Here is a 17,660-nt window from a genome sequence, read left to right as displayed (position 1 = left end):
TTTTTTTTTTTGAGTACTTCTTTCTTTAATCATGCTTTTACAGTTCCATCCAATTGGATGTCATTTTCTTCCAGACAGATGATGTTATTAAGACTGAAAGTGGTGAAGTGGCTGCAGATGTGAACCATAGCGGTAGTGTTAATGATACTGAAGATGAGGCTATAGCAGAGCAGGAGGAAGAGTCTCAGTCTTTTGCGCGCACTGACTGGCTTCCTGCAGTACCAGTCATTCAGAATACATTCTTAGCTACACCTTCATATGTAGATGATAACTGCTTTATTTATCTTCATGATACTGAGAGAAGTAAGTTGATAGTTGTTAAACATTATAGATATGGAGTGAAAATGTACTGTAACATTCTGTGTTAAATTCTGGTTTACAGATGACTATTTGTGCATGCTATTCATGGATGATAGCATTAAACTTTGGCATCAACACGTCATTTGATAATGTGTAAGATTGGAAAGGAATCTAGAAGAAAGTAAGGGAAGTTAACAGCATGGAAACTTAAATAACAGTTGGTGAAACCTGCCATTGAACTCTCAACAGTCATTATGCTAGTCTTATTATAAGCTCATTTGTTGGATTCTAGACTGTCAACTGTTTCTGAGAAACATGGCAGTAAGTTAGTACAGACAGCCTTCCATTAGTACTACATTCAAACTTCATATTATGTACCTATGTAATTGAAAGTCTTGACCCTGGATGAGTTATTGAACTGCATCTTTTCTGTCCTCTCTAATAGTGTTATCCGCTAGAAAGGTTCTGACCCATTGCTCATAGTCTGTTTTGTTTTAGAATATGAGACTACTCATGTAGGGAATTATGGTCTCAGTCTCCCTCTTTCTCCTGCCCAACTCCAGTTCCTCTTATTTCACTCTTTCAGAATATATTTCACTAATTTATATTACTATTGTCACTTATTTGATGACTAGACAGGGGGTTTGGATTGGTAATTGGATTTACTGGATTCTTATAAATCATAACTAGAAATAATTATAACACTGTTGCTAATTTGCAACTTTACAATTCACTACGGCATGCACTAAGCTTTCTCAGTTCGTCTTCACTATAGATTGCATGGCAGTGGCTCCCAACAGTGCAGATTCCTCGGCTTCAGTGCTTAGATTGTTGCAGGCTGGCCACTGTCTCACACCTGGTCCTCAGCTGGCCACTCACTAGCTATTAATGCCTGATTAAAAGTTGAAATCATGTTACAAGCAGTGGTTAGTTGGCCACCCAAGGTCAGATTTTAGTTACTGTCAAACAGTTGCAGGTTGTTCTGGGGCAGCATGTCTGATGGGAATATGGGTCTTTCATTTACAGTTGCTGCTGTCCCTTGCCAACACAGTCATTCTCAGGTCGAAGTCCCATGGGACTCATGAACATATTTTACTATCTCAGTTTTGAGACTCCCCTAGCCTGGAGTGCCAGGTCCTCATGTTTACATCCCCCAGGAACAGGGTGGCCCAGTTATACCCACAGACACTGGGTTCCCTTTTTGTCACCTTCTATGGCTTGCAGGGCTGTGGTGGAGGTATTTGAACCCTCTTCCACACAGGCTTCTAATTCAGAGTCAGATTCAGTTACTTTACAACTGGTGATTTAGCACTAATCAGTGCATCTTCATTCCAAGCTCCTTGAGACTCACAGCCAGCAATTTTTCTTTTCAACTGAACACTTGCAGTCATAGTCCTTCCGTAACATCCTATCTGGAAAGAGGATGGATCTATCATTTACAGTTGTTGCTGGCCCATGCAAGCGCAGTCATTCTCAGGTCCAAGTCCCATGGGACTCATGACCACATTTTACTGTCTCATTTTCAGGGTCAGGCCCCCTTATTTATATCACCCCAGGAACAGGTTGGCCCAGTTATACCCTCAAGCACTGGGTTTTATTTTCATTGTGTGGTTTTGAAACTGTCGCCTCACTTTTTTTCAGCATTCTTCACAATCCATTCACATATTCCAGTTGCTTTTTCCAGAGGAATAATATGTCTGCTGTTTTTCTTTTCTTCATTGCAGAATGGAAGAACATTGTAAAAAGCCTTTTCTGTCCTAAGTGAACTACTGTTTGCAGTGTTTTTCTTTTCATGTTTGATAAATATTGTAACGTGTTCAGCTACTGAAGACGCCATTCAGATTGTTAATTGGTTTATTTAACAATCTACAAGTCATAACAACAATTACTTATGACACTCTTGCGGGTTTACACACTTAACAAAGCCTACTCACAAATCTCTTTAACACTCTCTTCAGTATAACACGCATTCCATTCTTCTTCTTGTGGCTGTCTCACACTCACTACAAATACTTGACGAATATTCCAAATACTAACTGACACTGTCTTTGGCAGTGGCTACATTTCAACTGACTCCTCAGTCAAAGTCAGAGTCACATTGCAACTGACAGTTGGTCAGTCTGTCCGTCTTGGTGTCGAACCCCTGACTTCTCAGGCATTCCAGTTTCTCTTATAAACCCTCAGTCGGACGGCGGAAAATGCACCTTGCTTCACTGTTGCGTAATAGCCGTGTTTACAGAGGCGTTGCTGGGCAGCACTGGCAAGAGATGTTTACTGCAATGCTGTGTAGCAACCAGCGTGCTTAGGCTCGGCTAGGCACAGCATGGAGAAACACCACTTTCCTTACTGTTGTGTAACCTCGTTCCACTGTTGCGTAACTTTGTGCAGCTACTGCTCTCTGTATTCGCATCACGATTCACCTGCCCTGAAGATGGAGGTGATACATTCCTCTGAAACATCAGTTAAAACCAAGAACACACGGCGCCAGATCCCAGAAGATGACTTTCTTCATAGTCATCGCCGTGAAAACCTCAAAACTTACATTGTGGTAACTCGTTCCACATCTCATTTCCCTACAACGGTTCAACATGTCACAATATTGTAGCATGTAGACTCGTTTCTCGGTAATACTCACAAACAGTCAGGTTCGCACAGTAAGAAACAACACGCAATGGGAGAGGAGCTGTTGGATATGGTGTTTTCTATGGTCCGCACTACGGTTTTTGCTGTGCAGCAGCACGATAAAGACATCTCTGCAGCAACAGTTTAACTACAACAGCAGAAGAGCTGTTTTCTGCGTGGTCTGTGCTGAGGGGTTATAAGCAAGACAGAGTTTAAGGCTTAATTAGTTGGAAAGCCAGCGTGTGAAGATAAGGCTAGGAGGTTCATGTGAAATGGCTGTCAGTCTGAGAGTTAATTAAAGGACTGAGAGAATTATAAGGGAGTCTGTGATGAGAAGACTTAGTGCAGTTATTTCAGTTGTGGGGTATGTGCCAGATGTAAGGACATAAGCAGACAGTGTTAAAATCCATTACCAGGAAAGAACTCATGAAAACTGAGAAGGCTTTATGTGGTGTAATTACAGTGATATTTTTTAATGTATAATTCAGGGAGATCGTTATAGTTGCTTTCAGTTCTGATCCATAAATGGTCAATAAATTCAGTTACAAATCCAAATGCTGTCTATAGTCACTAATTAAGTGAGCTCTGTTGAAGAGACTGCACACAAGTCCGTGCTCTGTATAATTCAGGGAGACTGTTATAGTTACTTTCAGTTTTGAACCATAAATAGCTGATAAATTCAGTTACCAATCCAAACGTTGTCTATAGTCACTATTTAAGTAAGCTCTATATTGAAAAGACTGCACACATATCCATGCTCGGTATAAAATTATGTGTCCTTGAATACATCACTAAACTTTGTTATAAAGACTAACACCTCATTGAAACATGAATTAGTGTATGCAGGAACTGATTACCTCTTGTGAGATATAATGCCATCTTTGCTTAGGCCAGTGTTAGACGTAGCCAGCTGCTAACTTCAGTATATTTCTTTGCTGCTGCTCATACCACTTGTCACAGAGTAGTTCACCATTCACCCATGAACAGTCAGTATGTTGATTGACTTGTACATGTTTACCACATCTAATTATTATTTATTCCAGATGGTGAAACTCTTAGAATTATTGGAAATGCCCTCTGCACACGCTTCAATAGCTCTCGACCTAAACCTCATGATCTTTATTGGTTTGTTGGACAGTTGTGTATTGCACAGTATCATGCAGATAAAAAGTGGTATCGTGGAAAAGTAGTTGGGGTTAGTATTAAATTGCATATTTTATAAGTGTATAATTAAGTAAGTGTGGTAGGAATGAAATAGATTTCAGTTTTTGGATCAGTGAGGTCAAGGTGAACAGGGTTTGTAGCATGCGTAGAGGAGATGAGAAATGCATGTAAGTTTTAGTCAAAAAATCTCTATGAAAGAGAATGCTTCAAAGACCTAGGCATGGAGGAGAAGATAATATGAAATAAATCTAAATGAATAGGGTATGAAGATTTGCATTGGATTCATGCAGGTTCATGCCCAATGAAACAGTGAGTATCTTGATCACCGAAGTGATCATCAGCTTCTCAAATAGGACTCTGCAGAGTTAGGGAACTAGAAGCAAGCTGTATTTGATGATATATGGAGAAGAGATGTTCGGAGCTCATTCAAATATGTTCAACAATTTTAAACTGCTCATTTTGTATGGGGACTTTACTTTAGTCTCTGAGACAACCCAGATTATACCAGTTCTCATTTCTAAACATGTTTCTTTACTAGAGATCTTTTTTGCATATGTGTTTGTGCAGGTGAACGATGATCGAACAGTTAAAGTTGCATTTGTTGACTATGGTAATATTGAAGACTGCAAAGCATCAGAAATGCGTAAGAACGTGTATATGGATGATATCCCAATTCAGTGTTACAAATGCCAATTAGATGGAATTAAACCAGTAAGTATACAAATATATTGACTGATGTATTATTATGTAATTAAGTCTCTTGTAATGTGACTTTGAAACTTGACAGTAAACAATTTATATAACACATGTTTCTGTGTATAAGATGCACTGTTTTTCTTCTTAAAATGGCCCTTAAAATTGTAGTGAGTATTATGCATCATTGCAGTTTAGAGAAATGATTGTACTTCCTCCTTATCATACACAACAGGGAAATACTGTATGCCTCTAAAACAGCAGTGGACAATGAAGTCTTAATATTTATTTTTTATTCGTTCAGTATAGACCTATAATTTTCACTTCTTACCAGTGTGAATTAATGAATAGTTCCATATGAATTTAATACTTGTTTACTAGAAGGAAAGAGTTGATCATAATCAGGATCATGGATGTTGGTATGTCCTTTATAATTCATTCTCCTGAGCATGCCTGTTAAATATGCAATGTATACTTTCACAATTTTGTTTCTTCTGGCTTATGGTGCCATGAAATAGTTGGTTGAATTAAGTTCTGATTTGTCAGATGTTTCATAGTTTGTTTTTATGCTGCAATGAAATATTTGTAAAATAACATCATTTACAGGCTTCAGATGATGGTAAATGGCCCATGTCAACATTGGACTTCATCCATACAACCATTGTAGAAAAACAGTGTGAAGTCACTGTGAAGGAAGAACCCAAAATAGGCCAGCCTCTTATGGTAAATGAATTATTAATACAACAAGTAGTGTAATGTCTTCCCTTCCTATACCTTATTCATTATAGGTTTCACAGGTTAACCTGCATGACTGGTAATGTTGTATATAAAAGCCTTTCATATTTTTTTTTTTCCTTCTCTGGGTGCCTGGTCACTGGCTGACCATAACGACTACCATGTTTCCTCAGTTCTAAATTGAACCTTTTTTTACATTTCTGAAATCAGGGTGCATCATGAATTTGATGCCATCTAAGAGTCATTGACAAAAAATCATTGTATGAGTAAAGCACAAGGAAAATCTTCATGTTCCCAACACAAGCCATGGGACAATAAACAAAAAGATAGCCATGAAGAAGATTCCAAAACTGTTTTTCTGTATTTCCATTGTTATAAATGTAGTTATGTGTGACTGTGTATAAAGCTCGAGATTTCTTGGAGGCTGAAAACACCAGTTAGTTTTAATGTTATTGGTTGAGGCACTATGCTATGAGTCAAAAGGTTACAGATTCAGTTCCTGATGAGGTCATTAGATTTTTCAATTTACCTAATCCTTCCAGCCACACTATGGCCCTGGGGTCGACTCAGCCGCTAACAGAAATGAATACCAGGAATCTTCGTGGAGGTAAAGGGCGGTCAGCGCATAAGGCTGACAACCTCACTGCCATCTGTGAGTCGATTGTCTAGAAAATGTGGGAGCCTCAACGTGTCACAACCCTGTGGGCTTCCACAGTCTGTTACAGGGATAACTTTTCCTTTTTTTACCTTCTATGTTTACTGATAATCTGTAATGAAGAGCGGTTGTTCATTATTCATTGTTACATGTATGCTTATTATTGCATCTTAAATATGAAGGATGGATCTTGCAGCTTATAGCAACTTTTTCCTGAAAAGCTATCACTAGGGCATGGCTGTCTTGCAGTCGGTGCCATCATAGGATCAAGGAAGTTCAGTAATGAATAAATTATATAAATGAAGAATGTTTATCTTGCTTACCACTACAATGACTCTGATTCTAGAAGTGTTAAGAAGTTAAAAGCATTTACTAAAAGTGTAAGAAAATTGTAACCAGACTGTAGTCACGTACAGGGAGTCCAGAAAATCAATTTCACTGTGTCTAAGTTGCACCTGGTTGAATAATAACCATGTCATACTAACACTTCATACAAGCAGCAAAGGTTTGATGCAGTATTTACATAATGCAGTGGAATTGAAGCCAAATAGTCTGTAGGTTTCTATCTCTTTGGATGTATGTCTTTCCTGGGATGTGGGGTGATCAAATTAGATAACAGACCAGTGCATTTTCAGAATTTGTAATTTATATTTGCTTCAATATTTTGTTTTTAGAGCCTGACACTAACATTGAAGAATTTTCATTCTGTTCCAGATTTCTTTGCTTGGACCAGGTAATATAGATCTTGCAGAACTTCTTGTTCGTATGCAGTTTGCTATATATGTCAGCACACCTGTATTTGACATGGCTTCAAACTCAGAAACTGGTGTGTCAGATGATGGGTCAAGTGTCATCATTGAAGGTGAGGAGGATGCTGAAGTTATTGCTGAAAATGAGGAGACAGAAGTTACTGCTGAAGTTGAGGAAGAAACTGCTAACAGTGCTGAAGCTCAAGAAGAAGCCGAAGTTTCAAATGAAGACCCTGACGATAAGGAGGATGGAAACCGTGAAAGGAATGTTACTGATATGACATCCCTGGAAGTAATTGAACGTGTGGAGTGGAATGCTCTAATAGAAGAAGAACAGGAGGTACTGTTCATATTTTTTTTTGTCCACCTTCAGTTACATGTGAGTTAAAATTTCAGGAGCTGTAATATTATGTTTGATTCCAAGTACAGCATTCTTACAGACTTCATGTGGCTGTGTTTGCAAGTCCTTCCTTTGCCTTTTAATGGTTCTGTATTGTCACTCCCCATTTTTCCAGTGTGCTGGAAACACAAATGTAAAAAAATTTTTTTTCGAAAAACCGGATATTGTCAAGTAGTTCACGAAGGTGCTATATAATCTAATTTACAGAGCCTTAAGAATTGAAAGGAAATCCATAGTAGACTGTGGTTGAGGATACTCAGAAATACAGTGTGTAGTGCCCTGTTCTTTTGTTGCTCCAGTGCATTGAGAACAAAGAAGTCCATTCATTACATATTTTGTATTGTCAGTGGCATGCAGCGTTTCCTATGGCTGATGTTGTATTGCACACTGCAGTCATTGGCTGTTTTCATGAATGTCATTAGTATAAAATTCCAAAATAACTGTTATAAGGCATTATCACATTTTATTTCACTCTAGGGAACTGTTTCTTCTGCTTACCCTTAACAAGGTCAGTGCCAAAATAGTTTTACATCTAATCTTCAAATTACACCCCCTTCCCTTTTAAATAATAATATAGAGGAACTGTCAAAAATACAATGTTGCCACATTGTAACATTCATAAATTTACTTGGACATCTCCTGATGGGAAGATACACAATCAAATAGATCATATTTTGATAGATAGGAGACAGCACTCAAGTATACTCGATATCCAATCATTCAGGGCAGCAGATTGTGATACTGACCACTACCTGGTGGTGGCAAAGGTTAGGGAAAGACTGGCAGTGAGCAAACAAACAACACACAGAGTTCTTATGGAGGACTTCAGTCTCAAGAAATTAAATGAGGTAGAGGGTAAAGAGCTGTATCATGTTGAAATCTCAAATAGGTTTGTGGCTTTGGAAAACTTGGACACTGAGATGGGTGTTAATAAAGCCTGGGAAATTATTAGAGAGAACATCAAAATGTCTGCCAAAGAGAGTCTAGGTTATTATGAACCGAAGAAGCATAAGCCATTGTTCAGTGAAGGATGCTCAAAATTATTAGATGAAAGAAAGCAGGCCAAATTGCAATGGTTACAGGATCCAAGCGAGTTAAATGGGGATAATCTGAACAATATAAGACGTGAAACCAGCAGACATTTCAGGAACAAAAAGAGGGAATATCTGAAAGACAGAATTGATGAGCTTGCAATGAACAGTAAGAACAAGAACATCAGAGACCTGTATAGAGGAATAAATGACTTTAAGAGGGGTTACCAGCCTAGCAGTAACTTAGTGAAGGATGAGAATGGTGATCTGCTAGCAGATTCCCGCAACATTTTGAATAGGTGGAGGAACTACTTCTCTCAGTTATTGAATGTACATAGGGTCAGTGATGTTAGGCAGATAGAAATGCATACAGCTGAGCCGTTAGTACCTGGTCCTAGCCCTTTTGAGGTTGAAAGTGCTATTGCAAAATGGAAACGGTATAAATTGGCATGTAGTGATCAAATTCTAGCAGAACTTATTCAAGCAGGAGGTGAAATATTACATAGTAAGATCCAGAATCTAATTACTTCTATTTGGCATAAGGAAAAATTGCCTAATCAGTGGAAGGAGTCTATTACTGTACCAGTTCACAAGAAGGGTGATAAAACTGACTCTGGTAATTATCGAGAGATATCACTGCTATCAACTTCATACAAAATTTTATCCAATATTCTTCTCTCAAGGTTAACTCCATATATAGATGAAATTATTGGGGATCATCAGTGTGGGTTTTGACATAACAGATCAACTACAGATCAGACCTTTTGCATTTGTCAGACATTGGAGGAAAAATGGGAGTACAATGAGACGGTACATCAGCTATTTGAAGACTTCAAGAAAGCCCATGAAACTAGTTAAGTTGATTAAAATGTGTTTAAATTAAAAAAGTCTGTATAGGTAAACAGCTGACTGATAAATTTCCTATCCACAATGGTCTGAGACAAGGAGATGCTTTATTGCCACTCCTTTTCAACTTTGCTTTAGAATATGCCATTAGGAAGGTCCAGAAAAAACCAGGTGGGAATGAAATTACTACTGGGTGATAATACAGATACCATAAATAAAAACACACAAAATTTAATTGATGCAAGTAAAGAGGTTGATCTAGAAGTAAACACAGAGAAAATGAAGTATATGTTGCTGTGTCATCACCAAAATACAGGGCAAAATCATGACATATGGATAGCTATCAGATGTTTTGAAAATGTGGCATTGTTCAGATATTTGGGAATGACGATAACAAATCAAAACCTGATTCAGGAGGAAATTAAGAGGAGACTGAACTGGGGTAATGCTTGCTACCATTCAGTCCAGAACCTTTTGGCTTCTTGTCTGCTGCCCAAAAACATACATATTAGAATATACAAAACTATAATTTTGCCTGTGGTTCTGTTTGGGTGTGAAAATTTGTCTCTGACATTAAGGGAGGAACAAAGACGGAGGGTGTTTGAGAACAGAGTGTTGAGGAGGATATTTGGACCGAAGAGAGATGAAGTGACATGAGGTTGGAGAAAACTGCATAATGAGGAGCTTCATAACTTGTACTCTTTTCCAAGTATAACTAGAATGATCACGTCAAGGAGGATGCGGTGGGCAGAGCATGTAGCACGAAAGGGGGAGACGAGGAATGCGTGTAGGATACTGGTGGGGAAGCCCAAGGCGTAGGTGGGTGGACAGTATTAAAATGGATCTTAGAGAGATAGGATGGGATGGTATTGATTGGTTTGATCTGGCTTAGGATAGGGACCATTGGAGGGCTCTTGTGAACATGGTAATGAACCTTTGGGTTCCATACAATGCTGGGAAATTCTTGAGTAGCTGCAGAATTGGCAGCTCCTCCAGGAGGGCTCAGCTCCATGAGTGAGTGAGTAAGTAAGTAAGTAAGTAAGTAAGTAATAGAGGAACTGGATGCCATCACATATTTTTCTGATCATGATCATGATTTTTCCTACAGAGTGTTTGTGTGTCATATGATTTTCGCAGACTATTTCCCTAAGCAGCATTATTCTCTTTGACGTAATAGATATGTGTTTTCGATGTCATAGAAAAATGAATTTTTAAATTATATTTAGATGAACTTCAGGCTTCAAAGGGTTAACTGTAAAACACACTTTATGTTGATTTTGTTTCAATAGCTTCAGAAGATGGCTACAGGAAATGTTCTACATTATACACAGTTGGAGTTACCATACAATGATACTATTGCTGTAGAGGTGACAGCTATTTTGTCAGCTACTGAAGTTATTATACATCCCTGCAAAGTGAAGGGATCTAAGGTAATGCACATTTCTCCATTTTTACAGACTGTAAATTAGAATGTAAAATAGTAAACCTTTGCTGATGCACTTTGGTTTCCAATTAAGGTGCTCACTGTTAAAGCAAAAGAAAATCCTGAAGTAAGTTTGCTCTTCACTTTATATGGACTCATTAAAGTATTTTCACTTGTATTCCTTCAAGACGCAAGTTTCTCTAACACACCATGCATCAGATATGGTAATTTGTACAATTGCTGCATTGTTCATAATGTAGATCCACAGGCATGCAGAGGTACTCTTTGTAACATCTATTAAACAGTTCTCTAAGATACTCACTCCTTGTGAATTGAGTGGTGTAGCATTCTGTCCTTTCATTTCTGGCTATTCATATCATATCTATAGGCCTCTTACAGAGGATATGATGTTCAGAAATACATAATGTGGAAAAGAATATACTAAAGGACACAGAATTGCAGGGAGTATAAACACTTTCTCATATTCAGAGACCATTAAATGTACTTATCATCATCTTCATCTTTATACATTATACTGTGTTGCTTCTTTCTGCTACAAATGTAATTAACCAGATTCCATTTTAAATTTGCTTTAAGTGTAATTATAAGAGTGTTAAAATTGGCTTCTCTGTTTCATCCATGATTGTCCCAGATTCCTCTGTACGAAGGGGGACCCAAAAATAACCGGAATCGACCTGTTGCGCGCGCATGCTTTGTAGTTACGAGTTGTGCTGCTAGGTGGTGTTAGCTGGGGGTCTCCTGCGACTGTTAGTGAGCTGGCATCAGTCTGAGTTAAGTGGTCTGTCTGTGGTGCTCTGTTATGTGCGTTCCTGTTTCAACCCTTGGCGATTAGTGAGATGGCCGACCAGAAGGAACAAAGAGTGTGCGTGAAATTCTGGATCGTTCTGCACTTCATTCTTCAAGTCGCGGCAAACATTCATGCGGTTTTCTCTTTGGTCATCTCCGAGCAAGCGAGGAACAAATTTTGCAGACACCCGTCTCATGTGCAAACCTTCGGTTAAAATTCGCTGGACCGTGCTCCATGAGATGTTCGTTTCCTCAGAAAGTTGGTCAATGGTCTTTCGACGATCTTCAGCAAGCAAAATTTCACGCACACTCTTTGTTCCTTCTGGTCGGCCATCTCACTAATCGCCAAAGGGTTGAAACAGGAACGCACACAACAGAGCACCACAGACAGATCACTTAACTCAGACTGACGCCAGCTCACTAACAGTCGCGGGAGACCCCCAGCTAACACCACCTAGCAGCACAACTCGTAACTACAAAGCATGCACGCGCAACAGGTCGGTTCCGGTTATTTTTGGGTCCCCCCTCATGTGTGCGTGCAGGCAGGCATGGGCACGTGCATGCTGTGTTTGAAAAAAATTCAAGATGATGGATAATATTCAAAATAATAGCCACATTTATTGTAAGACACCATCATTAGAAACCAATAAACTTACCTTATTTGATATTCCCTTATTGTATTTGTATCAGTTGTTTTCAGTTTAATTCATGTAACTACACTGCATTTATGATTAAGTAGCCATTATCCAGCTATGTGCCAGAAAAAACACATCTACTACTCTGCATACTCCTTTGTTAAAATTCAGAAGTCTTTACCTCTTCTATTTTGTCCCATTCTTTTTTCGCATTGCCCTTAAAAGACAGTAAAAGTGAGACACGTGAAAACATCTGAAGAAATCATTTTTGGTGTTTATTTTAATTTTTGTGTGTTATAGCTGTTTGGAATGAAGGAGAAGTTTGAACGCTTGACAGAAGATTTGCAGAAAGAGGCACAGTCGCAGCCATTGATCACGAAGCCCTATATAGGTATGTGTTGAGCTGATGGGAAGTGAACAGTGTGATAAGTGTGCTGTTACACTAATGTAAGGTAGGATAGATTGAATTTTTTAAATGCTTCTATCATTCAGTCTTTTATGGCCCCAACACCTCTGAAGCCTTAGAGATGAAAATATATTAGCCCTTTAAAACCCAGTGATTACTGTATGTACCTCCTGCTTGAACATACTGAAACTCTGCATTCTACCCAGAGAGTGTATTTCTGTGTTGCATATGGTTCACACAATAAACAGTTATTTCTTTTCCCCAACCAGAATTAACTGGATGATCTTTGTAGCAGAGATGTATTCCTGTGAGTTATGAACTGGATTTTTATATATTTAAAAGAAATGGGGTGCTTAAAGAGTTAGAATAAATTTTTATCCATTTATTTATGTGGACGTGAAAGGACTCGCACCCTAAGGAAAGACCATGAACTGAGGATGTGTAAGAACAAAGTGCTGAGGGGACTATTTTGCCATAAGACAGAGGAAGTAACAGAATGGTGAAAATAGAATATAATGAGCTTCACAATTTATATGTTTTATGTAATTATTATTAGGGTGATATATTATGCATGGGGAAACAGAGAAATTACCAGACATTTGATTGTAAAATCTGGCAAGAAGAGACTGCTTGTGAGACTTAAGTATAGATGGGGGGGGGGATATTAAAATTTATCCAAAGAAATAGCCTTGGGGTGTGAAATGGCAGGAAGAATACATGGGGGAGAGGGTCTTTGAACAAGGTGATGTGTGTGAGATTTTCACAATAGTCTGATGTTGTGTTATGAGCCAGGATAGCTCAGTTGGTATAGCAACTGGCTCCTCCATCTTTAGCCATGGAGATGGAGACCACTGGTTCCTCTGAAGCTCAGTTGATACTTGAGTATAATTTTTATTGCCAGGTGACTGTGTCTGAATATACAAGTACCAATATAATTTTCTGTCTTTCTGCTTCCTGTCCAAAAAGAACTAAATACAAAAAATTCAGTGTTATACTTTTATCTGTTTTATGTGAATGTGAAACTGGATTGTCACTATGGGGGATGAAGATATGGAGGGTGTTTGAGTACAAAGTTCTGAGGGGAAAATCAAGGAAGCTGAGATGGCTGGGACAAGTGGCATGCGTGCAAGAGATGAGAAATACTTGTCATAATTTCCAAGGTCATATTGCAGACCTAGTCATGGATTGGGAGATAAAATTAAAGTTGATCTTAAGTTCTCAAGAAAGTAAGGTGTGCACTTAACGTAACTCCCTCAGTGTAAGGTCTAGGAGCAAGCTATTTTGAACATACAAATGAAGTGCAGATTCTCCAAAAGCTGACAGATTTTGATGAGCTTAGCAGCTATAAATTCATCAAGAAAGAACTTGATTTATCTAGTTAATCTCTGCTGGTTGTCTATATATATAAATGCAACATTTTCTCTGTTCCCCTGATTTTGTCCAAGCTTGACAGTTGCATGTAATGAGTTAGAACAGTTGAGCATTTTTGAATACGCATTTTTCTACATTGATCGTATGAATGTAGTCACATGTATGTGCCATGAGAACTGAATTTCTCCTTGTCAAACTAAATTTGAATTTTGTATAAAAGAGTTATTTGCCATATATTATATGAGGTACATCATGCAAGGGAGAGTCAGTAAGTAGGTCACAAATGGAAGTAAAACAGCTATAATGGACATAATAGGTTTTTATTGTGTATCACTATGTAGCAGCACACTCCAGCATCATGACAGTCTTGGTAGTAGGCACACATGCACATATTCAGAGGGCGGTTTCAGTAGTCAAATCTGCTACTATGCTTGATGAATGTACTACCAAAGAGCAGAATTCTGTTTTGCTTTTCTTTTTTACAAAAGAATTCTTTCCAAAGGATATTCTTAATGAAATGTTTCCTGTTTATGGTGGGAACTGTTTGTCACGTGAAGCCATTCCCAACTGGGTTGAGGAATTCTCTCAAGGATGAAGAGGTTGGATGGAGACAACAGTCAGAAAGGTTTCTATGCTGTGGGTTTTGACGCACTGGTAAAGTGATGGGACAAATATATCTATGTTGAGAAATAAATGTTTTTTCCAGGTTTAAATATCACATTTTTCTACATCTTATGTCCATTTGTGACCTACCTACTGACTCCCTCATATATGGAGCAAATAAAAAAATTTAAAATAGTTGTTCATTTGAAAATTCTGTTATTTCCTTTGAAGACAGTGAACCCGCTGGGCCACTGACATGTGTACTAGGCCTGTCATTACCCAGTCTGTCATTTAGAGGCTAGTTTTGTAGTGCCTGTAATTCTTATTTATATTGTAGCATGTCCACTGAATGCCAGAATAGTTTTGTGGGGGTCTTATGTTGTTTTGTCATTACTCCGATGACAACCCACTTCTTTGGAACAGTTTATTGGCCCTGAAAAGGACCGTGGTTGCTGAGATATTTGATCGGAGAGGTAGCACGGCGCGCGCCGGTAAGGAGAGAGGCTAGTTGAGGTGAGTGGCCTGGCTGCAGTGCAGCTGTGGCTGGAGGTTGCTTGGTTGCCGTGCAGCAGCGTGAGTTGGAGGTTGCTTGATCGCAGCGCGGCGGCTGCTGGTGAAAGGCTAGTCGTTGAGCGCGGTCGTAGGAGTCATGAGGCAGTGGCTACGCCAGATGCCCAGTGGGTCGGACAGTAACACGACCACCGGCGAGTCCAGGCACGGTGCCCCAGTGAGTCAGGTGTGAGAGAGCCGGAGGGCCGAGGCAGTCGTGCCTGGCGCAGCCTGCCAATGCCTCCGAAGACCGAGCGCTGGCGACGAAACCTGCTGGCTGGTGTTGCTTGGTGTGGCAAGCTCGTAGGCTGTTGATGAACTGAATGACTCGGCGTTGGAGCCACCCCTTTTTATACACTGCTCAGTGGGGCGGAGCGAAACTCGAAATTGAGGAAGAATTGATTGGCTAGCGCGCATAATGGTGTAGATACGGGCTAGCAGCGAGCGTAGTATAAATGCGAACGTTTGAAGCAATCTGATTGGTTAGCGCGCGTGATGGTGAAAAGTGATGTGAAGGGCGAGCGTTGCAGAAATGCGTGATAATGTGGGATGTTCCCACATCACTCCCCCCCTTGCGAGAAGTGATGCTGCTGCTGCTTGCGAAGGGTCTGCGGTGTCTATGTTGAGCCGTGATGATCTAACGTAGGAGTCGTTACTGATGTTCACCACACGCGCTTCCAATCACGTCGGGGTCACCAATGTGGAATTGTCGTCAATACCCCAATAGACAAACCACACGAAACTGTACGATTGTATATATTGAATCGTTTAAAGTCAATATACAGAACACAGAATACACGTATAATATTCAAGCGTTGGCTGGCCTGTCTGGGCGATGATGCAGTGCCGAGCGTGCCGGTAGGATCGACTGGCTCGGCCGGTTGCTGGGTTGCGGGAGATGCGTTCGCTGAAGGCTCGCGGCAGCTGTGTCAGTTGCCCGGTAGCAGAAGTGGAGTTGATGCCTCTGACTGCGTTGCCGTTTCGAGTTGAACTGATTGCACCTTGGGCTCCCGGTCTTAAATACTACCGGCCGGGAGGTGGAGCTAAAGTTGCAGTTGTCACGGCGCGCATCCATTGGGCCGTGCACGGAAAGGCGGGGCCACGGTGAAGTTTATAAATATATGTAGCTGGTATATAAGTCACAGTAGTTGGAAAGGGTATAAATTCCGTGTCTCTTTGGTCACAGCTGCCTGTTTGGCACTTTCTGAAAGGGGTGACGGTTGTCTGCCAGACGCTGTGGGGATGCTCCCACAGTTTAATCAGAAGAGATGCCCGTTGCTAGGCAGTGGCTCAGTAAACATCACATGATGGTAGCCACGCTTATGTGCACAACAATAGAAGAACTGTTAGAAGCAGTGTTCTCTTTGTCGTTCACTGCAGTGGTCATGTCACATTGTAACAAAGCGACTGCAAGGAGAGGTGTTTATGTGGTGTCCATGCAGAGGCTGTATAACTCAGACCTGGCAAGCTAGTCAGTGGTCATGAGTCCCGTTAGACTCGGAGCCAAGGATCAGAGCCAGCAACAGTTTACCAGTCAGTCAGTCAGTCAGTCAGTCAGTCATAGTTCACCCATGTGGAGGCATGATCAAGTACCTCCACCGTAGCCCTGCAAGTCATAGGAGGGGGCAAAAAGGGAACCCAGTACCTGGGAATAACTGGGCCACCCTATCCTGGGGGGCTATAAATAGGGCGACCTCGCCCTCCACATTGGGGGAGTCTCGAATTAGAGAGTGTAAAATATTGTAATGAGTCCAGGAGGACTTGGACCTGAGAATGACTGCACTGGCAAGGGCCAGTAGCAATTGTAAACAACAGACCCATCCTCTCGTTAGAGAGGGCACCCCACATCAAGAAACTCAAAATTGTCTGACAGTGACAAAATCTGGTCTTGCGCCCCAGATGGGTATTACGTGATCTTTTTTGGACATCAACACAATAAATTTTCAAACCAATTTCAATATCACTGCACTAACTTTGGTTTTATTTATTTTATTTATTATACAAGGTGGTTCAAATATGACCGGGACTGATTTTTTGTAAACAAGCTGCACTTCGCAGCAGCTGTGGGACCTTGCGAGAGTGAAGCCACAACCTCCACCCTCTCTCCTGTTAGGGTTAGAACCTGTTCTCCTGTCTGGAAGTTGCTAGAGTGATGAGAGAACAGAAGCTACCGCGGAGCGTGGAACAACGCATTGTGATCAAATTCCTCGGAGAAAACGTCCAGTCCACTGAAATTCACCACAGACTCCAACAACAGTATGGGGAAGAGTGTCTCTCACGGACCCGTGTGTTTGAGTGGTGTAAGTGCTTCAGAGAGGGCAGAGAGCGCGTGGAGAATGAACTGCATGATCGTCAGCCACGAACATCCGTCACCAAGCCGAACATTGATCATGCAGACATGCTTATTCGTGAGAATAGGCGCATCACTATCAAGGAACTTGGAGTAAGATCCGATCCAAGCGGAAGACAGGTGGAAAGCGGGTAGCCTTCCTTCAAGACAATGCACGCCCCCATACAGCCAGAACAATGGAAACCGTTCGGAAATTGAAATGGAACCTTCTGACACATCCGCCGTACAGTCCCGATTTGGCCCCAAGTGATTTCTACCTGTTCGGAAGACTCAAATCAGACTTGCAAGGCATGTGGTTTGTGGATGACGCTGTCATCCAGA

The 17,660-nt window shown here is 40.5% G+C and overlaps 1 protein-coding gene across 1 annotated transcript in view; it reads left to right on the top strand.

Annotated features, from left to right (window-relative positions):
* The window catches only part of LOC111864288 (RING finger protein 17), a 145,090-nt gene that overhangs the window by 119,250 nt on the left and 8,180 nt on the right, over positions 1-17,660 (top strand). Inside the window, exons 23-29 of the mRNA XM_023851424.2 lie at positions 75-303; positions 3,966-4,117; positions 4,654-4,797; positions 5,386-5,502; positions 6,884-7,258; positions 10,485-10,625; positions 12,361-12,451. Coding sequence (XP_023707192.1) covers positions 75-303; positions 3,966-4,117; positions 4,654-4,797; positions 5,386-5,502; positions 6,884-7,258; positions 10,485-10,625; positions 12,361-12,451 — 1,249 coding nt within the window. The remainder of the gene's footprint in view (positions 1-74; positions 304-3,965; positions 4,118-4,653; positions 4,798-5,385; positions 5,503-6,883; positions 7,259-10,484; positions 10,626-12,360; positions 12,452-17,660) is intronic.

This window comes from Cryptotermes secundus, unplaced genomic scaffold (genome assembly GCF_002891405.2).
Source record: "Cryptotermes secundus unplaced genomic scaffold, Csec_1.0 scaffold33, whole genome shotgun sequence".
Taxonomy (NCBI): Eukaryota; Metazoa; Arthropoda; class Insecta; order Blattodea; family Kalotermitidae; genus Cryptotermes; species Cryptotermes secundus.
This window is presented reverse-complemented; position numbering and strand designations above follow the sequence as displayed.